The following is a 23,743-nucleotide window of genomic DNA, read 5'->3' as shown; positions in this document are numbered from 1 at the left end:
ATCTCTCCAACCCACATCAGCCATTTAAAAAGGCCCATCTTCCTGGTGAAATTCAAACAGAGGGAGTCCTTTCCCATAAAGTTTCTTATTTTATGGCCTCGCTATTATCTTGTTGTTGCGTTAAACGACTCTAACCAGTGTGTAATCGCGCCTGCCGTCTGGCTCTGGACCTTAAGAGTTGTTTCAGCACTGATGCAATGCTGTTTCTCTAAATCAGCTAATCCAAACAGACTGGATTTACCTACCGCTGTCTCCCTGTGGCACAGTCCGCCACACTTGTCTTACTGGTATGGTATAATCTGGGTTACCAATGCAAAGGTCATGAGTGTATTTCCAGATTATATTGATCCTAGATTCTAGAAGCAGTGCTGACAGCAGAGTCGGTGAGAACATAAACACAGACAAAGAGACTCCTGTAATAAGCTAACATCTCCGCCTCGCCCACTTTCCCATGCAAGCGGGGTCGTCTGCCAGACTGGAGAAAAACAGCTGGCTGGCCCGGCGCACCACACAGCAGATGGTATGTCTATTACAGCCATCCATTTACACACACACACACGCAGGCTAGTCTGTACCTGCCAGGTTTGTTGATGTACTTCTGCAGACGGGCCTTCACTTCATCATACGTCAGAAAGGCCATGTAGCCTGGGTGCGTGACTGCCAGGAAGTTCCAGTTCCTCAGGATTGAGCCCCATGGCTACAGGGAAGAGAAAATTAGGTTAGGTTAGCGATAGAGGTAGTGGGTTTAGGAAGTCCATAATCTGTGATACTTCAAATAGCTCAGAAAACAGAAGTCAGACTGGAATGCGCCAGCATTCGTTTTATTTTTACCATCACTGACCTCCCAGACAGTTAAATCAAGATGGCTTTAACACACCAACTAAACTAGGTTATTTTCCCTTGTAGGTGGACATACAACAACTTTAAAAAGTGTTTGAACAGTCATGGTTAAAAATGTATGACTGTTCTATCTAATCAGTCAATTAGATTTGTATCTAAATCTAATTTAGTGACATTTATTTTAATAGAAACTCAGCACAAACACAAACTAAATATTTAACAAAAAGAAGTGTGCTAAATTATAAACTACAATACATGCTTTTCATAATGAAGAAAAAAAGTATCTGGAAGTAAAAGTAAAGCTATCTGGAAGTAAAAGGTTCTTTATAGTTCATACATAATGGTAATGGAGAAGTGAACTGACCCATAAAAAATCTAAATAACATTGAAGTTAGTTCTGAGAAAAGATCTACCATAATTTGTTTGCAGATGCTGTTAAGTTTGAATTGTATTATCCAAAGTGGGGTTTTTTAATGCTAAGGACTCCCAAATATGATGATCCCCTGGTTCTTTTTCATGTATAGACCTGCCTGTTTATACTGTGTGAGAAGTGTATAATTTAATGACAATTTTCTTACATTAAAAATAGCTTTTATATTCTCACTGTACAAAAGGTATATTGATCAAATATTATCTAGAAATATTTACTTGTTTTACTTACTTTTTCCCACAGATAATTTTAGATGTATGATTTTTGCATAAACAGTAAGATTTTCGATTTAATTCAGATTTATTTGTAAAGTATTTTTCCAAAGCAGCATATTTTGACGTGATTGTGTTAAACATATTAAATATAAATATTGATTTATTGACATTTATACACATTAATATATTAACTTAAAATGTTCACTTTGACAGCCCTAAAGACATATTTTATTACACATTTTCTGTAGATCTCCCAGTATCCCTTTATGGCCCCTGGACTGCAGTTTCATAAACCCTGATCTATAATGCAATGAAATGATATTTAGAAATTTTTTAAGACTGACTTAAAGGTCCAATACTTTGTTTCTTTGTGCATTCTTAAATAAACTCATCTTGACATGTTAGAACTAAATGAAAAGCAGCTGGGACTCTTGATACTGTGAATAAATAATGTGGTAAAACAGAAAAGTTTGTTCTGTTTCCTTTTTCCCCATACAAGCCGACTGAACTAATCAAGACTCAAGCAATTTCCAAAAATCAGGAGAAGAGTTACAAAGAGACGTTTGGATGTTCAAATGAGCAGGGTGTAGTTCTATTGGCTTTGGCTGTAAGGTAGCAGGGTTTGTGTGTGGTGATTCAGCCGGCATGAGATATAAACTCCATATTGCTCACTGATTGACTCACACACATAAACAAATCCACGCTAATGAAGTGATGTGGGTCCTTCCAACACATTTATGGGAATTTTAGCATTTTTATGCAGCTTGCAGGCTTGAGTAGGTAGTCAAAAAGTGGGTGTTTTGCAACCGATACGTAATAAGGCTTGTGCAAACACAGGTTTGTAAGCATGTGTGTGTTGTGGTTAAAGCTGAGGTGTGTTTTTCTAAGGGATTCCTCTGTGTAAAACAAACCTCCCACTCTACACTCATTTGCAGAGGTGATCCCCAGCGTTAGCACTATTTTCCATCAGCACGCGGAGACTAATGACTACAAAACATTGAGACGTGTTTGATGTTTTCAATTTAAATGTGGTTATCTGTGAGACATCCATGTACAAGGTTTCTCCACAGAATGAGTAGATCAACCCACACTGGAGAGAGATAAAAACAAGGGTGTTCCTTCTATATTGCTTTCGTTATTACGATTAGCAGTTAAGAGAGTAGTTGACATTTAAATGCTATCTCATCTGCAGATCTAGCGTGTTTGTCGTGGTGAGAAATTTTAGACGGTTTTAGAGGAGATTTGGGGATTTGAGGGGTTCAGGGGTTACCTGGAAAAGACGAGTGAAGATGTCGAACTCAAAGACAGAGATATAGTCATTGCAGGTGAGGTCGATGGTAGATTTCAGAGCCATGGCCTCCAACCCGGAGCTGATGGGATGCACGTCGTGAAGGCACTGCCGGAACATTTTCCATGACACTATTGTCCTGGAACCACACAAAACACAAAAATGCACACTGGGATAAGACTTGTGTAAATCCTTCTCAAAATTGCATCCAGTTGCTTTGGGCTATAAACACATGAACTGAATCAAACATCAAATCCTTCAATCACTGGCCTGTGAAAACGTTGAGGTACTAGATATTTCTGAAGAAAATGTGAGTGGTTGCCATGAGTGTGTTGCTATGACATGTTAAAGCGGTATTGGCCAGGACGCTCTTGTAAAAGAGATTCTTAATCTCAATGTGCTTTTTTTCCTGTAAAATAAAGGTTATAATAATAATAATAATAATAATAATAATAATAATAATAATATAAATGTAGTGGAAAATACTCAAAACAACATATTACAGTGGGAGTCCATGGATTAGCTGAAAGTCTAAGGGTTCCTCAAACTTGTAAAATGAGTGTACAAATCCCACGCATTAGATAATATTCACTCTTTAAAGGGGCAATGAACTGCATTTTTTATTTTATAATATTTCCTGAAGGGCACTTATGTTAGTATGATTTTTACATCAAAAATAATTTAGTACTAAAAGGCCATTTTCTAGCCTGATTTCAACCCTCTGAGAAACAGACTAAGGGAAACAATGTAAAGTTGATCGAATTAGGAATGACAAAGCCTTTTCAAAGCCTGCACCGAAATGCGACTGATTTACCAAAGAATCCACAGAGAAATGTACAGAACAAACAAATAATGCTCTACTGAGACATTCACATAGTTGAAAATAAGCACATTCCTAGCATTAGGATCCTTTGGAATGTATTGTTATTTTTGAGGAGCGATCCTGCATCTCTCTTTGCGCCAGTGGGCGGGGCCAAACACGCAATGATGTAGAAGTAGGTGTTGATCATCTTCTGCAGAGGCGTTTTTTCAAATATCTATGACGTCATAAATCGGCACCTTCCAAAACGATTTGAAACCATTTTCAGACCTTGGTTTCAATAAAAGCTGTTTTGGAACTAACAAGAAAGCTTTCAGTTCTGAAACTTACAGGATCTTCGTATAGTATGATGACGTCTTGCAGCCTATGTCAAAAGCTCAAGGAAAATTTGATTTCTCAATTCATGAAAAAAAAAAAAAAAAACACATACGCCAGAATGACTAAGAACGCAAGTCTTAAGGTGTATCCGTGTCTATGACTGTAAACTCTTATTCACGTTCTCTAAAAATGTTGTATGCCTGGTGGTCTATGAGAGACACAAAATGGAGGTTGTGAGGTGAATAGCAGAGCATGTGGAGAAAAGTGCCACCCACACACCACTTCGACTTCTCTTAAGAAGTTTCATAAACACTGACCGTCACAAATTGACCTTTCAGACACAAACACACACTCAGAAGGAGAAAAAGAAAAAACAAAGCAGAGCTGTGTCTTAAGCCTGTTCTCTTTTCTTGGTTAACAAAAAAAAATAAAAAATTACTTCAGGCTAATGGCACATCATATTCCTTCAGGTAAGAAGAAAACAAACTCGTCACACTAATAACTAGACGATCTACTTCTCATTATTTTGAAAATCTGCCAGTGTCAGCCACCCTGAGAGAGCGTTTACCCATCATTCCTGCGACTCCTGTTGGCTGCTGATTCTTAGATTGTTTTGGGACCAAAACCAGAAACTTTCCAGTTTTGCAAGTAGCCTGAGTGTGTCAGGAAGTGAAACTTGTTATGGATTAAAACAGTTAAACTGGATTGAGGATCAGGCCCTGTTAATCAGGTCAATAAAGAGACAATGGCGTGGAAGATCCACACTGAATCAGACAGACCAGCAGGTTAATGAGGAAACATCAGCTCTGCTGATTCTTATTAGAGAGGGCAGTGGCCTGCTGGCTAAGTCTCAACACATACAGAAACCTTTCTTACACAAATGATTAACCAATCTAAATGACATCAACTTCTTGACTTCTATTGCTCTTTAAAAAGTTATTAAATTAATTATTAATACAATATTAAAATTCCCTTCATATATGACTCACTGGACGATACAGTTTTTACTGTATTTTAATAATAAATGCAGTCTTGGTGAGGTGCTGTTCAATTTGTTCATTTTAAAATGTCCTAAGTTTAACTAAATGTAGACTAAATGTAACTAAAAGTCACTTGTATGTTGATTTCCATAAGCTTTATGATCTCAGCATTCAAACTCATTTCCATCACATCATGAGTTCTTCGCATTAAGCATCTTCAGCATGATTAAACTGCAGTTTAGCATGGAACTTTTACAGAGCAGAATTGTGTTTCGCTTATGTATTAATCAGCAGCCACAGTGAAACAGCACAAAAGTGCTGATGCATCGCCAGGAATAAGGAAACTCACTCTGGCCTCTGACACACTTGCTAAATGCCGGTCAGTGCAGTGAAGAAAACAATGAATCAATCTGGTGGGTTTACTGGAGGGTAGAGAAATAAAAGCTTGGCTCATAAATACCATACATATCCCATATGGAGCGTTACAAGTAATTTTTCTGAGCATAATCCCCCTTAAACTGTCACTGATGCACATCAAGCAGCTGGACGGGAGAGCTGAGCTTGGTTCTGTGAAGAAAGATGAGATCTAGTTTAATTACATGTATTAGAATAGCTGACCTCTTAATTAAGGAAGACTTTTTAAATGGGCCGAGGGCATCTCTCAGTGGACGACATAAAGGGAAGCTCATTAAGGACCCTGTCCTTGCCAATTACTGATCCAGGACAGGTATAGAGACACACATAATTGTATCATGCCAATAAATAAATGAGTGAAGGGGTGGAGACTGGAGAGTCAGAGTGAGACAGGTCACGAGGCAGGAGGCAGATTTCTGCATCCATTTAAAGGCATCAAAAAGCCTCGGCAAAGCCATGTTGTGCGTTAAGAGAAACAAATTGGGTAAAATTCTGAATCAGAGTGCCTGCTCTGTGGCGATTTGGTTGTGTGATAATCCCTGTGCTATCGGAGTAAAATCAGCGAGTGCATTATTTTAATTCACTAAACAGTTGCAGCCAGAGTAAGACAGAAAACAGGCAGCTCAGTCGGTGGCCTTCAGTGTTGCCACTGGAAACTGTGCTCCTATTGGCCCGTGGCCACTTACCACATTTAAATGAGAGTTTAAAACGGATTTGAGTCCCGGTGGACAGAAGGGAGTTTAATAAGAAAAATTAGCTTGAAAACAAATCTCTCCTCGACCCGTCAGTCAGCCAAACAGCAGGACATTTATATGAACTGATAATGAGGAAACAGTGTTGCTTCTCTTTTTTCCCTCATTATATCATCTGCATATCAAATACCCACAATGCATCTGCATCTGCTCTGGGTTAGTCTGTACATCAGAACTGAAACTGATCTGAGAACGGTGTTCGGATGAGAGAGGGGGAGGTAACTTCACATATATTCCATTCTCGCTGGTTATTCTGAGTAAAAGCATTTTATTCCATTATCAAGTGGCACAGAGAGAGAGAGAGAGAGAGAGAGAGAGAGAGAGAGAGAGAGAGAGAGAGAGAGAGAGAGAGAGAGAGAGAGAGAGGACTGATAAGGACTGATATTTTCTTTCTAGTCTTAGAGCATTCTGACCTGATGGATGAATTACTGCAGTGACAAGACAACACAGTCTTGTTTTTGAAGGTTTAAAGAATCTAGAGATAAGATCTAGAGAACGGGTATATATACACAGCAGGGTCCAAAAGTCTGAGATCACGAACCGAAAATGCTTCAATTCTGCCTTTTTCCCCAAAAAACAATGTCATGAAGTACATTTTTTGTCCTATCTAATAATTTATCCAAAAATACATTAAATAGAGAAGTCACACATACAATTAATTCACCTTGTCTATGATGAGCATGTTTTTAAAATTGTACATTTTAATTTAATTTAATATTGATTTGGGGGTGGGGGGGGTAAAAATGTCCTGATGTCATAATAAAGAAAAAAAGCCAAATAAAAAAAATTAAACTCTTAAAAAAAGAAAAGAAAGAGTTGTTTTGACATTTGATGAATTTGATGATTGTTTCTTATAAAAAATAAAATAAAATAAAAAATAAAATAAATTATTATATACTTAATTATTATAATTATTATTATATACACACATATACATATAATACACTACCGTTTAAATGTTTGGGGCCATACGTTTTTGAAAGAGGTCTCTTATGCTCACCAAGGCTGCATTTATCTGATCTTTGGTGTCACCTGATCCTTCAGAAATCATTTTAATATGCTGATTTGGTGCTCAGGAAACATTTCTCTAATATTTTTGTGGAAACTATGATGCATTTTTTTCAGGATTCTTTGATGAATAGAATGTTCAAAAGAACTTTATTTGCCTTAACTGTCACTTTTGATCATTTTAATGTGTCCTTGCTAAAGAATTTATATTTTTTTCCATGTTCCAATTTATTACAAATTACAATTTTCATAGTTTAGCCAAGTGAAAAGATTAACTGAACTTTGCAATTTGTATACAACTTGGAAGCAAGAGAACATCTGACAAAGAGTTCACATGATCATTGTCACTGATTTACTTAATTGATTGCAAACCTAGAAATGTTTCTTATTCATTCCAACTTTTCAAAATCCTCAAACCAAGATTTTTAACCAAGACTTTTAGAAACTGCTACGTTAAACAAGCTAATTTATATTGTCTCATTATACAAAAACATGCACAGACATGCTTACATAGATTCTCTGTGTAGCAACTGTAACTCTGCAAGCTACAAATCTGAGCTCTAGTGCTCACTGGATTGATGGCATAAGGATGCTGAGTTTTCTTTTTCCAAACAGAGAGAGAGAGAGAAACAGAGATAGAAGAGCTAAAGGAAGGCCACTCTGTTTCTCGTATCAATGACTCATGCACACTTCCTCTGTACAGAGCGGGAAGTAGACCTTTATAATAATCTATAATATATCAGAGCAGTAACAAGATACACACTAGAGACTGCTCCGGTCTTTTCCCATCCCTCAATCTCTCTTTCTCTCTTTCTCTCTCCCCTTCTCTTGCTCTTCCTCTCTGGGATAGCTAATCACACCTGCCCCATTACAAGGCCTTTCCGTCCCTAGCAAAGTCTGTGTATCCGTGCATACATTTACACTTCCTTTAACCCTCCGATTTGCTGGATTAAACAGAAGATAAGTTATGCAGCAGCCACAGAAATTGCAAATGATTTAAACATTGCAAATGGATGACACCTCTTAAAGATCTAGAGAGATCTGCGCTCGGATGATTTTTCTGAGTTGTACTTGGAATGGAAATCAGCTTTATTCAGCTTTAATCCAAATTATTACTTTTTTTTTTTTTCTATCAGGAGAAGCAATTAAAATTACAGTCAAAAGAATAACTCCTCAAACAAACTTACAGTATATAATCGAAATTAAAATGGAAATCTCTTCACAGTTCACAGCAACGCACTGATCTCCAAAACAACATATCAGAATGGTCGACTAATCACTGCGTTCTTATGTAAAAAACAAAAAAAACAAAAAGCAGATTATAACAGAATGAAAGATACACACTTAATTTATTCAGTCAAGAACAGGGAGTGATTTTCTATTTATCTTTTGTTCTTTGATTAACATGACAGACAGTAGCAGGTTTATTAGGCTGCTGTCACTTTAAGAGCTTATGAATGGATCTAATATACTGTTACACAACATGCCTCTACTAACCCATTTCCGTAAAAAAAACTGACTGTTTTAACCTGAATACTCGACAAGACTGGTATTTTGACATAATTTTGTGTGTATTTGACCGTTTAAGCACCACTAGCCATGAAAAGGAGCTCAATTTGGTGCTCGTGAGCTGTTTGAGAGGCGGCTTTATACACCAATTATATAGATCAGCGTTAAATTAGTCAAATTAAATGCAATTCAAGCACTATTCAACTGGTGTGAATGAGATGAGTGACACTTTTTTACTGCATTACTACTTTATTATTGTTTTATTTATTTTAAACCTGAAGAGAAACATAAATCTACTGTAAACACAATAAAAATGATTGCTCTTTAGAACACAGAATGAAACTCTAATAATGTCATTTCTTCCTTATTTTATTATTATTTTTAGTTATTATTATTTTCCGTGGACCACCTAGCACTTCTTGGGAGTGCCCGTAACCCAGTTTGAAAATTCCTGAACTAGCCAATCTTACTAATCGACTAACTGCCACAATGTTATCTCCTCTATCTATACGCTGGCAGTACAGCAAACTGAAACTCTTCCCAGCAAACAAGCCCAGGCTGATCAAGGAGTCTGAGAAAACTCATATGCCAGAATTAAGACAGAAGCTGAAGACCCTTAATGCTATCTATTGAAAAAAAAAATCAGCTAACCAGTGACCTTCACCTCACAAACGCTGACTAGAGCAGTTAGGAAAGGCATCATTGTGTCTGGTTTAGTGTGCAGATGTATGCTAAATCACAGGGCTGACTCAAGAACAGCACTCCAGCACATGACCAGACAGTTCACCCCACTTACTCGCTGCTAAATGGAGGAGAGAAAAAGCCTTTCTCCATTACAAAGAGTTTTAATTGATTGGAGCTCTAATGAAAGGCTGGAAAGATCGCATCTGATTTGGCAGATACGTCTGGAAACAAGAAAACTACTCAAACTTACTTTTCGCCAAAAGACCTTCTCCAAAATTCGGCCGCGTCTGCCTTGGTAATGCGGAATGTGTCTCCTTGGAACTGTCCACCTGGAAAGATGGCTTTAATCTCGGCCAACATGTGACTGAAGATCAGCGAGAGCTTGGTAAGGTTCCGTCTGCAAGAGAAAAAAAGTACAGGTTAGAGAAACGCATACAGAGAAAAGTGGACTCTCAGCATTCTCTATTGAGCCAGTTTCTTGTTCTTGAGCTTTTCTGGAAGTTAATGTGCTGCACACGTCTCCATTCAAACAGCACCAGGACACAGTGCAATCTGATGCACGCAGTCTGAAGGGCATGTCGTGGCCACACCAGAAAACAAACACTCACTGGGCTCCGGCCAACAGAACAGAGACGATCTGCTTCTGTAGCAAATGAACACTGACTGTCTACAGAGGTGTGTAGTCACAAAACAGATTTCTGAATTCTGAAAGTATTTTTTCAGATTTTGTTTATTTTTTTCGTTTTTCGACAAAAAAACAAAACAATATGGCATATGCATATATATCACTGAGTGCATAAGTGGGATGCAGACAATGATGTCTGGCTCTCAAACAAATTGTTCTTTTGATTGAATATTTTTATGGAATTGTTTAAACTTTTAAACTTCACAAGAAGGCTCAAATAATTGAATTCCATTTATTATGCCACTCTTCCATAATTCAAATGCACAAGTACATGAAATATCCTTTGCTTTAGTTTAAAACTTGTACTAGTACTTTTCCCAAGTGTTATGTTAACCTTGAGCATCTTTACTTTCACTCACACGTACCTACTGAGTAATTTATAAAACAGTCCTGTAGACATGCAAACTAATATAATTAGTTACACCATCTCTAGGTACCACAAGTCATTCATATTTTCAAAGTTGTGTCCCTAAGTGACTTTTCCCATATTGCCTTGTGGCTGGCAGAAAGGGACTCCAGCCCTCAGGGGCTTGTCCCCTTCCTCTCCCTGTGCCGTCCTCCTGTGGGATTAGAGCGGGCAGATAACCCACCTTTCAGAACAACCTTTCAGGTGGCACTCAATTACGCAGAGCCACTCAGCCCGAGGGAGGTCGAGAGGAACCGGGCTGCAAGCGGTAGATAACTAGCCCCTCTGAGGCACAACAAACACACACAAACTTTCAGGATTCACAGTGGTATTTTGTAAAGCTGCAATTGGACACCTGGAGCTCCCAGGAGCATTGTCGAAATTCGCCCCGACCGTCTCGGTCGATCCAAACAATTTCATCGGCATCAGACCCTATTTCGCAATTGCATTTCTTGTCTAAATCTGGCTGTATATAGAGACCCATTAATTAGTGTGCTACATTAGCGTAGCTTCCTGTCAAAACATAGCTGTTACAAAGCAATTAGCACGTTAGCAGCAATGCAGAACAGGCAAAGAGGGGAGAAATTGGCAGATGAAAACCGGGGATCAAATACAGAGGTGTATTTTACTTCAGAATCTAGATGATTCAAAGTTGTTTTAAAGCTCTAGTCATAATCAAGGGTGCAACTGTCAGTGATGCATGATATGGGGGGGGGGGGGATCGCGGGCACGCGTCAGTGATGAACCGGTGTGAAAAATTACTTAGTTCACAATGATATCTGCTGTAGATACTGCAATAAAACTCTTTTCAGCCTAACTTAGCCGAGGGAATCCTTTTATTTCTTTACAAGTCTCTGATGAACCCACCAGAGAACATTTCTCTCCATAAACTTCAGTTCAGTTAATAACTCCGAGTCTTCAAGTTTTCAATATGGTGAGTCACCACTCATTTTATCGCCCCATTTAATGCAGTAATACCGAAACCGCTGAGGGATTCATATATATTCAGCGTCAGTCTGGAGAAAGGCAAGCTCAACTGTCACAGACCCGACTGGGATGACCCTGGGCTTGCTTTTTTGATAATAAAAATAATATATACACACACACACTACCATTCAAATGTTTGGGGTTAGTACATTTTTTTTTAAAGAAATTAATACTTTTCTTCACAAGTACGAAATAAATTGATCCTGAAAAACGTCTTTACTGTATTTTTGATCAGATAAATGCCAAATAAATACATAAAAGACTTCTTTCAAAAACATTTTAAAAATCTTATAAACCCAAATCTTGGAACAGTACTGGGAGCGCATATGATGACATGATGACGCATAATCTCAGAATATCTTTCTGAACTGCAAGTTGGTAAAACAAAGCTGAATATAATTGCTGACTTTACAAGGCAATGTACAGTTTACAATATAAATGTAAAGCAATGTATTATGTTTTCTTTTTTATTTGTTTACCATTTATTTACTGTTTCAAATATATTTTTCTGACTACACATTGTCAAATAAAGAGCAAGTTAGTAATGATACAGATTTCAGCTTCACCAATAGTTAAGAAAAAGAGTCAGATGTTGATTCACTTAACAAACTGGCTCATAAGAGTCATTTGATCAGACTCAACAGATTCTCTATTTGAGTAGTCAAACTCATCTGATCACATGTCTGTAGAACATTTACATACATCTCTAATCTTTAACATCTGACATATCCATTACCAGCAAACAACATCCATCCTACATCAAACATGTCACACCTGCTGTCTTCATAACCATCACAGGAAATTGGAGACTGGTTCACACAGGAACTACATTATAATATTTCAATATCTATAACATTCAGAGAGTGACACCATTACACGGATGAATCCTAGAGATGCTCATGTGCTGACTGTTGAGTTCACAGCGATCATTTAAGCTTCAACACCTCTGACACACACCAGTTCCCAGCCATGTCTGTGAATCATTTAAACCCAATCCAGGCGGCACAGACTGATAACGTGTCACAAGCTAACCACAAAGCCAGGGAGAAAACAGTACACCTTTGAGGACACATGAGTGACGGATGCACAGAGAGAGCTAATCCTAGTACAGAGGCTTGTCCTGAGGTAAGAGAAATTGAATTTAAGACAGAACAATAATCCCGGCCCACAGGCAACTAACGTATGCTAATTCCCTCTGCGCTGCTGGGGTGGATGAGGGTTTTTATGTGCCTCACCTCTTATCGAGAGGAGCGGGGGTGTGCTTGAACAGAGCCATTACTTCATGGGACACATGACTACCACACGCAACACCACAGCTCAGCAGGATATGGCTGGAGCTTAATCTGGGATATGCAAAACTACTCTGCAAGTCATTTACAAAACAACTACAAGGGCAAAATACATGTATATATGGAAATGTCTGAAAGAACACAGGATATTCTTTGAGCCTGTTTCTCTTTATATTTGTGATTTCAACTTAGTTCTAGGGTCAGATGCAACTAGACACCACCAAGAATGGTGTGCACTTTCAATGTACTTATAGTGTACTTACCAAGAAAGTACTAAATAATATAAGGTAACTGCATGGGTTAAGATTAGGTTCAGGGGTATGTTCAGGACTATACCAAGTTATTACCCAGTTATTGTAATTACTACAATAAGTATACACTATGTACATGCGAAACAGGTCTGTAAAATAAAGTGCTACCATGGTTGCTAGTTGACTTGTATTTGGTCCAAGTCAAAAGAGTCTATCAAGTCTCTATAATATTCTGGTGTCTAGACATGATTTGGCTCCCACCTTCAATGCAAGTCTATAGGATTTATCCTCTGCCAGGTGAAAATAATAAGTCTGATCGCTTAGAAAAGTAATAACACACATTTTCCCACATGATACGAGGTGTCAGTTATGTCTATATTGCAGAATGACTAACAATACTGAATAATAATAATAGTGATGCTCGCCTGAGCTACTAATAAAATAGACTGCACATATGTCTGTTGAATGGAAAGAAAGAGAAATAGTGACTCCTGTCTCACATAAGCACACATAAGTGAATGGTCTAAAGGCAGTGGAAAGCCTAATCATTTCGACCTTGCTCAATGCATTCAGCTTAGTTATTGCATAAGGCATGCTAGTCCCGCTGTTTCAAGACACTGCTGCCTAAGTGGCTAAACCAGAGAGTCAGACTTCCTACCATCATCTCTGTGAACTCTCCAAACCCTCAGTGCTTCCTGTGTGTGTTCTGTGGCCCGGATGACTCCTGCCTTTCTGAATGAAAACCCATAAAACAAAATATATTATTGGGAGATGGAGGATGACAGTGTGGTATTTGAACATAGATGATTTAATGGTAATTGCAGATAATGGTAGAGTGCCGGTGTTGGAGCTCATCTGAAGAGGAGAGGAAAAACTGTGAAATTACTCTGGAGAGCCTATATTTTCAGCCTTCAATTACATTCAAGCTATCTGTCTGGATTTTCAGTCGAAACGTCTAATAACCACACCCCATACACACTGAAACACACACAGTTCATGATGGTGCCACGTGGCAGCTGTTGAGTGGTCCGATGAGGGTTGCAAGTTTCCATTTGCTGCATTTTGGCTGCTTCATATTAGAGAAAGTAAAACGTGAAGTGTGTTTACAGGTCTTTAAGAGCTAATCTGACAAGCTCAGAACTCGTATCCAATGTCACGCTATAAGGTCACCGTAGGCGTAGCCTAGCAAGAATTGACCTCTGTGAGGAAAGTCAGTCAATACTCACACGTTACTGGCAGTTTGCAAAATGAATCATGTGTCAACTCTTGTATTGTAGCACTCCAGTGGCATAGGAGCATAATAACAGGAGAAATACCACAAAAAGACATTTTCTTCAACATATTTGATTACAAAAGCTACATCAAAACACAATCATTGTCACCTCGTGAAAAAAACTTTCTGTTTTCTGTGCTGTTAGTGTTTATGAAGTGTGATTGCGTAAAGTACTTCATTGCAGTCGGGTTTAAAGGTCCTCATCAGGGAGTGTCAAGTGCAGGGCCATAAAGGTAGTTTCAGAGCTGAACTATTACTTGTTTTTGAATGTTAATGTAGATATATCAAATAAACATCCCTACACGTAGAGCAGGGTCAATCTGTGAGTGTCATGCCCACTAGTTAATGTTGTAAAAACGAAAGAAATATAGCTCAACCTCAATCTGCAAAACACACAACCTTGCAAACACCTCAAGCAAGGTGCATATGATGCCCTACAAGACGTGTGTGGTTCAGATGCACATGGAAGCACCTGCCATGTCTAACGGCCGGCGTGACATTCTCTTAGGCTTCCTGACACCTGTAGGAATCCGCGCTTCTTGCTATTGTCTTTCACTTTTTGTTGACCTACATTTAGCAGCACACACCCTCCTCCATAAATACTGTCATTACGTCAGCTATCAGTCAGAGCACAGAACATGATGGATAAAATGTAATCGAAATGCGGAAGAACTTTCCAACTTCACTGCAAAAGGGGCACTTGCACTTACTGGTTAGTAGCAGTGATGGGAACACTTTAAGTTTTATTTATTTAATTATTTTTGCAAAAAGAAAAAGTACAAAAACAATACAATGACATTAATAAATGTATACTAAATCCACATAGAATATATCTTAACTTGCATCAGTTAATAACTTACATCAGTTTAAAACACAATGATGCACAGCAGCATATAGGCTTCCTGACTTCCTGAGCCGCACATTACTAATATTTTGCTATAAAAAGACTGACAAGGAATCAGACTTTAATGCTACATGACACACAGAGGCTGAATTCCACACTGCACACTGCTCTTACTATTTCTGTCATATCTGTATTGTAATATTTATTATAAGTAGTATGCTAGAATGCTGAATCTTGAATACTGTATGCTGAAAGAACCATCAAATCTGATTCACTCAATTGAATCTGACTTTCCAATTGAATTGGATTTCCAATGCTAAATTCAGAAGAGAGAAACAATGGACATTTTAGGATAGCATGTTTAAATATTGCCTAAGTTCGCTCAAAATTTAAGCTGTGTGCAATCTGTGCATAATACAATAAAACAACACACAAAAAAACACAGGTGTAGCATACAAAAATAATACTACATGACTTATTTATAGACTACCTTTCTACTGACTGCTACAGGCGGTGTTATTTTGATTCTAGCGATCTCACTGCCAGTCATTTCCTGTCTTTACAAGTAAGTCACTGTATGTTGCTGCTGGTTTACTTACAACAGAGCAATTTCAAATGGAGAGAGTCAAAAAGGGTGGGTTTTAGTCGAAGACAGATTAATGGTAATTAGTGTTTAATTCACTCAATCTCTTCCTCTCTGTTCTGCTTTTATCTTGAAAGTTCCTTGCAAAAACGAGGCCCAGCAGGCCAGCAACGATCATCAATAAAACACCTGGCAGACTGCTCCACAGCAGGACCATCCCGAGCACGAGATTGAGTATGGTAATAGCGGCAGGACCCCTCAGAGCTGGAGAAAATATAAGATATCTATCAGGGCCTCCTGCTGCAGGCCAATCTGCCACACACTCACACACATGCATACACATTACTGGCAACACCCATACACAAATCAATATGAATTATTAAAACCGTCAACAATCATTTTGCAGAGGAACTGTCCATTAGCCAAGTACGGCTGTCTGTTCTTCCTCTAAACAGCTGAACCTTGAAGTGGTCTTCTAGTGTCTGTAATGAGGGATAGGGTGGAGGATACAGGAAGGAGAGACTAGCATATGGGGGGGTGAGACATCACAAGCCTGTTTTATGACTAAATCAATGCTGCCACAACCCCCTCTCGCTTTTCTCGCTTTCTCACACACACACACACACTAATCCACTCCAACTCCACAGCTTTGAACACATTCATGAAAAACTGATGGGATTCCAGTAACTGTATTGTTCAACTATTTTAATGAATTGTTAAAAATAAAAAAAACAGGAACCGCAACACCGAAGAAAAAAAAAAACAGGAACCGCAACACAATTTATTTTAATTTATTTTAATTTAAGAGCACACTTAACATACCGGCGCTATCCATGCTGGTGATCCATTTAGATGAATATGTAAATATGTGCTCTCTCAGTAACAAAATAAACACACAATAAAAATAACAGCATTGAGAAAACATCAGTTAAGAAAGCATCTGAACATAGCGATGTGAATATGTTTGCACAAGCTCCAGTCAAGTCACATTTATTTATATACCACTTTATAGACCTTATGTAGCCCCGCCCCTTTTTAACTCTGTCCTCGTTGTGTTCTGTCTTCTGGTTTGTATTTCCACAGCATGAAGGTAAGATCTCACAGACTTATGAATGAACCGCTCATTTTTCAATCTTCCCGGTCTAGGGTCTACTGACATTTGCTATGACATCCACTTCAAACATTACAATGCTCATGATAACTTTCATTAACTCTACAATAAGTTAATCCACTTTACAAGCGAATTACTCTTTGACAGCGATGCCATAAAAATGTGTAGCAAAAATTAAAGTTCAAAGACAAAATTCTAAAGATGGCTGCGCGCTTGTTTCTTTGGCGCAATAGATAACAATAGATTTAAACCAAGCAGCTTCACAGGATTAAACATAAAAAAACAGTGTCAATGTCAGAATTATAAAACAGCGTATTCGATCTTCGATTTTGCTTTTTTTATTTACCAAAAGAATCCTGCAAGTACATTGTCCTTTAGTCAGATTGCACAAAAATTAGCGCTATGATTTTGGATGCAACAGATGCAAAAAATCTGATAAATATCGCAATGTAAAGCCTTGCTTAAAGGGTTAGTTCACCCAAAAATAAAATTTCTGTCATTAATTACTCACCCTCATGTCGTTCCAAACCCGTAAGACCTTCGTTCATCTTTGGAACACAATTTAGAACACAAAAATATCTCAATATATCGTATTATAACCCCTGTATCGTGATGGGTATTGTATCGCTAGATTAGGGTGAACAGAATTGTCATGTTGGAATACGGGTTGGGATGGACGGTACTGGCACATATCCGGTTATCCGGTCATAACCAACTGTATTTACGTGAGATACTCCACATGATAGGCATTTTGACAACTGTGTCTGTATTTGACCATTTTGGTCTCGCTGTCTGAGAGAGCGCTTCTGGTGTGTGTCATTTAGCGAGATACCACAGTGAGTTCTTTTTTTTCACAACTTACTGCGCATGTGAACTTTTAATGAGGATCTACAAAAAGAGTTTTTTATTTGACATCTTCGCATCTGACTTCAACCTCCAAGCTCTCTAATATCCCGCCTTCACTAAATTCAAATTAATCGAATAGTGATTGGATGATATTTTTATTTTCCAAAATATACTATGGCAAGATTGGCTACCTTTGGCTATTCTCTCGACAGAAGACTATTACTCACTTTTATAATCAAAGCAAAGATAATTTAGGAAAGAAGAAATACGTGACAAAACACTATTTTTTCATAATAAGTCAGGACACTGAAAATAGAGCTGAAATACGGGACTGTCCTGGGGGAAACGGGACATCTGGACACCTTACACTAGATTATTGCCAGTACAAAGCCCTACTGAATAGCACTGACACCACTCACATTGTCTTTGGAAAATTGTCCTATTTTATTTGCTTCATTAAACATGGACATTTATTCATCCCTGCCTTTAAAAGTGTGTTGACTATCTCTATGCTCTATGAAACTAATAGTGTGTATGACGAGCAGAACATAGGTTTCACACAGTGTTGGTCTTCTGAGGAGTACTTGCTTACAGACATCTATATCCTTCACCCTGATCTCTTTCTTCACACCCACTTCTATAACCATCTAGAAAACTGGTAGAAAAAGCTAAAAATTTGGGGTCGGGATGAGTTTTACAGTCTGGCTGTGGTGCGAAGAAACCAGTAAACAAACATCTCTCAACCTTAAAAAGAAACCACCATGACTCACAAAAAAGGCTAACGCTGACAGAAAAGAACAGAAAAGAAGAAACTTCTAAGACCTGCTGAGGGCTTAAGACAGTTAGAAGTTATGAGATGCACTTAATCTCATCTTAAAGTTTTATTCTCATCATTTTATCTCTGTTTCTGCCGCCTAAGAATATCCTGTTTGAAGTGCTGCAGTTTCCCTGATACAGCAGAGCTTTGTGATTTGAAATACACAGAGCTTTTACAAAAGGCAACAGAGCTTTATTCATTTCATATGAGGCAATGCATGTTTTATTAAAGAAGTCCAGTGTAAACAGATTCACAGCTTATGCAATCTAATGAAAGATATTCAAATAATTAAATGCTAATGTGTGTCTCTGCTTAGGGCTAAATCATTAATATGCAAATGCTGCTAAACACAAATTCATGTGGCCAGAATATTTCATGCGCTCATTAGCAAGTCCTCCTTCTCTTTATGCTAAAATGACTAATTCCACATACGCCGCCACAAATGATCTTTGAAAAAAGATTGCATGGCAGAGATAATAGCGACTGCATGCAGGATATTACCCGCAATCTAAACACAAAATTGTAGGGCAAAACAATTTCTATAAAGGAGCAATTTCAATCTCATTATTCTTCTATAATGAGTCCTCAGAGACAGCAGGCATTCCCTGCCGCTCACAGCAGTTGAGATGCAAAGTGCAAGCTCGAATTACATGACAATCAGTACGATTACGAGAAAAGAGACTAAAGGAGAGCGGTACACATCAGCATGCTCAACCATGCAGGAATTTTGGGCGTGATGTGTGTAATTAAAAGGTCAAGTTTAATGCCTCAGAGTGAAGAGGAATCAGTTTAGATGGGCCGAGTACGGAGCCTTGGGGAACTCCTGAACACAGGGATGAAGAATGGAGGATACTAATCCACAGTTAGTGTTGAATTCTAGTTTTCTGTAGTGTTTTTTTTTTTTTTTTACTTTAAATTTAGTCAATACTTTATGATGTCATATTCGTTGATTTTTATGTCAAATTCGCCCATTTGACTAAAACTGCATATTATTAAAAATAAATTACACAGAGTAAAATGGACTAAAATTAATGACTACTTAAAGTTGTAATTTTTGTTAACATTTTTGTTAATGATGAAGCCCAAAATAATAAAAAGTCAATCTGTAATAAACCAAACTTTAACAAATTTATAAAAGCACAATATTTAATAATGCAAGCATGTATCAGCAACACATAAGCTTCATCAACTTAAAATGTAACATGTAAAATGGCTGTTGTGATACCTGAGCTCCTAATAATATAAGAAATAAAAGTCCCAAAATAATATTGTAATGAGCTTGAACATTTACAGCTCTTTAAGTTATTGTTATATGATATTTAATTAAATAGTGTTTCACAATGTGAGTAACAAATTCTGACTTGCCTAAAAATACCAAAGAGGATCTGTTTACTTCTTCTAAAAACACTGTTAGTGCATAAATCGCAATGTTATTTCTTTTATTTTGCCAACTTAAAAATAAACAATGAAAAATTATTTTAAAAAAGCATTAAAACTGCCCACCATAGGCCCTCTCTATATCCAAAAGATTCTCTCATCTTCAACCTGCAAATAAACACAGACTCAAAGATGGAATCTAAGAGAAAAAATTCTCTTTGAAGTTGGGGGTATAAGAATATTAATTCCAGGCTTTTCTGTCTCCGTTTCAGAGGGTTAAGCTGCTGGGACTCTGTGTGTGTGCAAACGTCTGAAGAACACTGCCTCATGCCAATCAAAACAAAGACTGGGGACACTTCTGTCTCATCAGACCACAGCCTGGTTAAGGTCTGTCCCAAGGGAAAGGGAGGACACATGTGCCTGAGGAAATGAAAAAGGGGGTGGTGTGCGCAGATGGGGCTTGTCCCCTGCATAAAACTCCCTAACCCACCCTGCCAATCAAACCTTCTTGATATACTCATACCACATCCTGCACACCCCCCATCTCTTTGTTTTGTGCCCCAATCTACTCCCTCGCTTTCAGCCTTCAGTGTTACAAATAATACATTTGTTGAGAGCTGGGCAAGCAGCCCACGTGCATATCATTTCAATGGCCCTGACTGTTACAAAGTACACTTAATATCACAATATCAAATATTTACTTATTTATAATATCACACACACACACACGTGTGTATATATGTATGTATGTATGTATATGTGTGTGTGTGTGTGTGTGTATATATGTGTGTATATATATATATATATATATATATATATATATATATATATATATATATATATATATATATATATATATATATATATAGCTCATATTTAGTTAAATAAAACAATGTAGCCTTCAAGCGTTTATGAATTGTTCGGTAAATATTCCTTCAAAACTGCAGAAAGGCTTGTATCATTGCTTTTTTGTATCATTTTGGTGCCAAAGTTGCACTATCTTTGACCTCTGTATGTATAACGACACACTGATTCATTAAAGAGATAAACCATGAAAGCACGAAAGGGAAAAAAGATAGTGAGTGTGAAAGAGCAAGAGAGATGTGCAGCACAAAAATCAATTTCTACATTCCCACCACATTGACGCATTGATTCAAATCCACTTTCGGCAGAATATTATCCAACAAACCATAATCAACTTAGCATGCTACATATCATAACAACTGAATATTTGTCCAAAAACATATAGCGATGGACTGTGCAAAGCTAATTTAATGCCAATTAGCAGCAGAATGGGGTTTTTCATTGATTAGTTTATCTAATAAACACTCTCTGCTGCCATCAGGCTTGAAGTGTGTGTGCGCCTGTGTGCATGCATACGTGCATCGGCCAGCCATCACTATTGGAGCTCTCTGATTGGCTCCTCACCATCAGCTCTCTCTGTGCTAATAGATTAATAGATTTTAGAAGGATTCTATCACCTCTGATTGGTTCAAAGATAATGTTTCTCTCTCTGTCTGTCAGATGGTGGTTAGAAATGTGTACATGAGTATGTTACTCTTATTCATTATAATAAGCTGATTTGCTGCTCAAGAAACATGTATTAATAATATTATCAATGTTAAAAAACATTTTTGCTGCTTAATATTTTGGTGAAAAAAAACAATACCGTTCAAATATTTGTGGTAAGATTAAAAAAAAGAGAGAAATTAATACTTTTATTCATCAAGGATACATTAAATTGATCAAAAGTGACAGAAAAGACAGATGCTACAAAATATTTCCATTTAATAAATGCTTTAATAAATACATTTAATAAATGCAAATAAATACAGTTCACTGAATTTTCTATTCATCAAATAATCCTCCACAAAAATGTTAAGCAGCACAACAGTTTTCAACATTGATAATAATAATAATAATAATAAATATTACCCAAGCACCATTCTAATCAGCGTTGTGCGCATGTGCGCATGTCATTTTGTATCGGTAAACACAAATATCAATTATCAAAAAAATGTTTGAGCAATGGAAACTCAAGATGAGTAAAAATGCAGATCAGCACATGGTAGTCATGAGTGTTTGTGGTAAAGACACTGATTACAGAGAGTAAAAGAGGATACAGCTAAGTTCAAATATTAATGTATAAATATAAGCTCTTTCACACTTCACTCAAACTAAGAACTGAGAACACAAATACATTAACACATCCACAAAACATGGTCAAGTATTCATGCACAAACAGGAACAGGAATTAACACTGAACAGTGTAAACACACACACACACACACAGAGCTACACGTCCCGCATGGCCTGTGTGATGACAGCAGAAGATTATGGTGTGTGGAACAGTTCAGACTGTTTGTCTTGTGCTGTGCTCAAACTCAAACAAAACAGCACTGTGTCTGCGTGTCAGATTCTGCCACTGCAAGACTACTAGTACCACTACGCTCTTATTGTGCAGTGAGTGTATGGGGGAGAAGTCCTGAAAGGTCATGGGATCGACTTAAATTGTCTGTGGGAGTGCATACGTCTTTAGAAACCAGGTGTGAAAACATCTTGTTATGTTTACCCAGAAGAAATATCTTTTGGCTAGACCAAGGGTTTCCAACCTTTTCAACATTTTTAATTTCATATCAGTACTAAATGTGCCATTTCACCACAAACCCAGAGCCCCATTTGCAATATATAAAAATGCTTCATTATTTTTATTTCACATTTTGAAAATGCTATATACGCGCACACACACACAATTGTTCACATGGCCCTTCGGAAATCATTCTAATATGCAGATTTGGTGCTCAAGAAACATTTCTTATTATCATAAACATTAAAAACAGTTGTGCTGCTTTATATTTTGTGAGTAGAATCATTTAAATGCATCTTTGCTGAATAAAAGTATTAATTTCTTACAAACTTGAAGAAGTCTTACAAGATAAAATAAATAAAAATGATTTTGTTACTCATTTTTGCTTTGGTGGGGGTTTGCTTAATGTGAGGAACATTCCATCTATGTGTTGCCAAATATGCCAAGCAATAAATGGTAATAGTAAATTTTCCAATGAGGTAAAATTGTTTAATGAGTCATACAAGACATATACAGTCTTTTCTTCAACTGATTTGAATTACACACATCATTCAACATGGATCATTTGAACTATTCGACTTTTTTCGAATTATGTAATGTTTTAGTTATAAAAAATAAAAAAAAACGATCTAAATCTAAATCTGGAATTTAATGAGAAATGTTTGCATTTGAATTCAATTTCAATTTTGAATTCAATTTCAATTTTTGAGTTCAATTTTCTAATTTTTCAATTTGAGCTCATTCTAGCTGGACCTGAACCATGGAGACTAGAGTCACACCAAGATCTCGGAGCACAGTTTGGTGAGTGTGTAGGTGTCAGCCTACGCTGAGACCAGCAGTGAGTCACAAGCTCAGCCCAAATCTCAACTGATAACTGCAGTTATTACTACACCTCACCGAGCTGCACTGACACAGAGCGGGAGCCAATCAACATACAGGGCAGAGAGGCCTATGAACACGCAAGCTCCTCAACCGAAGCCCACCATCCATCATTCGAGATAACTAATAAATGTCACTCTTTGCCGGAGCCCCAGCCTGGCGCCTCCACGCGCTCTCGCACATACAAACACATGCATACCACACAGACACAAGCAAACAATCTTGCACAAAAGTCAGCAAACAAACCCACGCATCTCATCTCCTCTGGAGCCCAGATGCTAGTTCTGCCTTCTAGAATATTTTCAAAAATCTTGTGGACAAACCTCTGGCTTCTTCTGATGAGTCTTTTGATCTCCAAAAAAAAGAAGAAAAAAAGTGAAAATCAATGGTGTGACAACCTGTTGCTAACAAAACAAGAACGACAAAGAAAGAGAGGACGCGTTTTGTCCTCCCACAGACACAGGATGTGCTGCAGGAAATTTACTGGAAATCATATTCACATACTCTTGTCAACTCCTATTCACTTCCTGCATCAATGTTACACTTCCAT

General features: G+C 37.6%; 1 protein-coding gene across 1 annotated transcript in view; it reads right to left on the bottom strand.

Annotated features, from left to right (window-relative positions):
- cblb (Cbl proto-oncogene B, E3 ubiquitin protein ligase) overlaps positions 1 to 23,743 on the bottom strand; it is a 63,262-nt gene that overhangs the window by 21,385 nt on the left and 18,134 nt on the right. The window contains exons 4-6 of the mRNA XM_084103695.1: positions 9,509 to 9,655; positions 2,756 to 2,912; positions 576 to 697 (exon numbers count right to left, since the gene is read on the bottom strand). Coding sequence (XP_083959821.1) covers positions 576 to 697; positions 2,756 to 2,912; positions 9,509 to 9,655 — 426 coding nt within the window. The remainder of the gene's footprint in view (positions 1 to 575; positions 698 to 2,755; positions 2,913 to 9,508; positions 9,656 to 23,743) is intronic.

Source organism: Abramis brama (assembly GCF_963993115.1).
Source record: "Abramis brama genome assembly, chromosome: 25".
Classification (NCBI taxonomy): domain Eukaryota; kingdom Metazoa; phylum Chordata; class Actinopteri; order Cypriniformes; family Leuciscidae; genus Abramis; species Abramis brama.
Note: the sequence above shows the minus strand (reverse complement) of the source record. Positions and strands in the feature narration are given on the sequence as shown.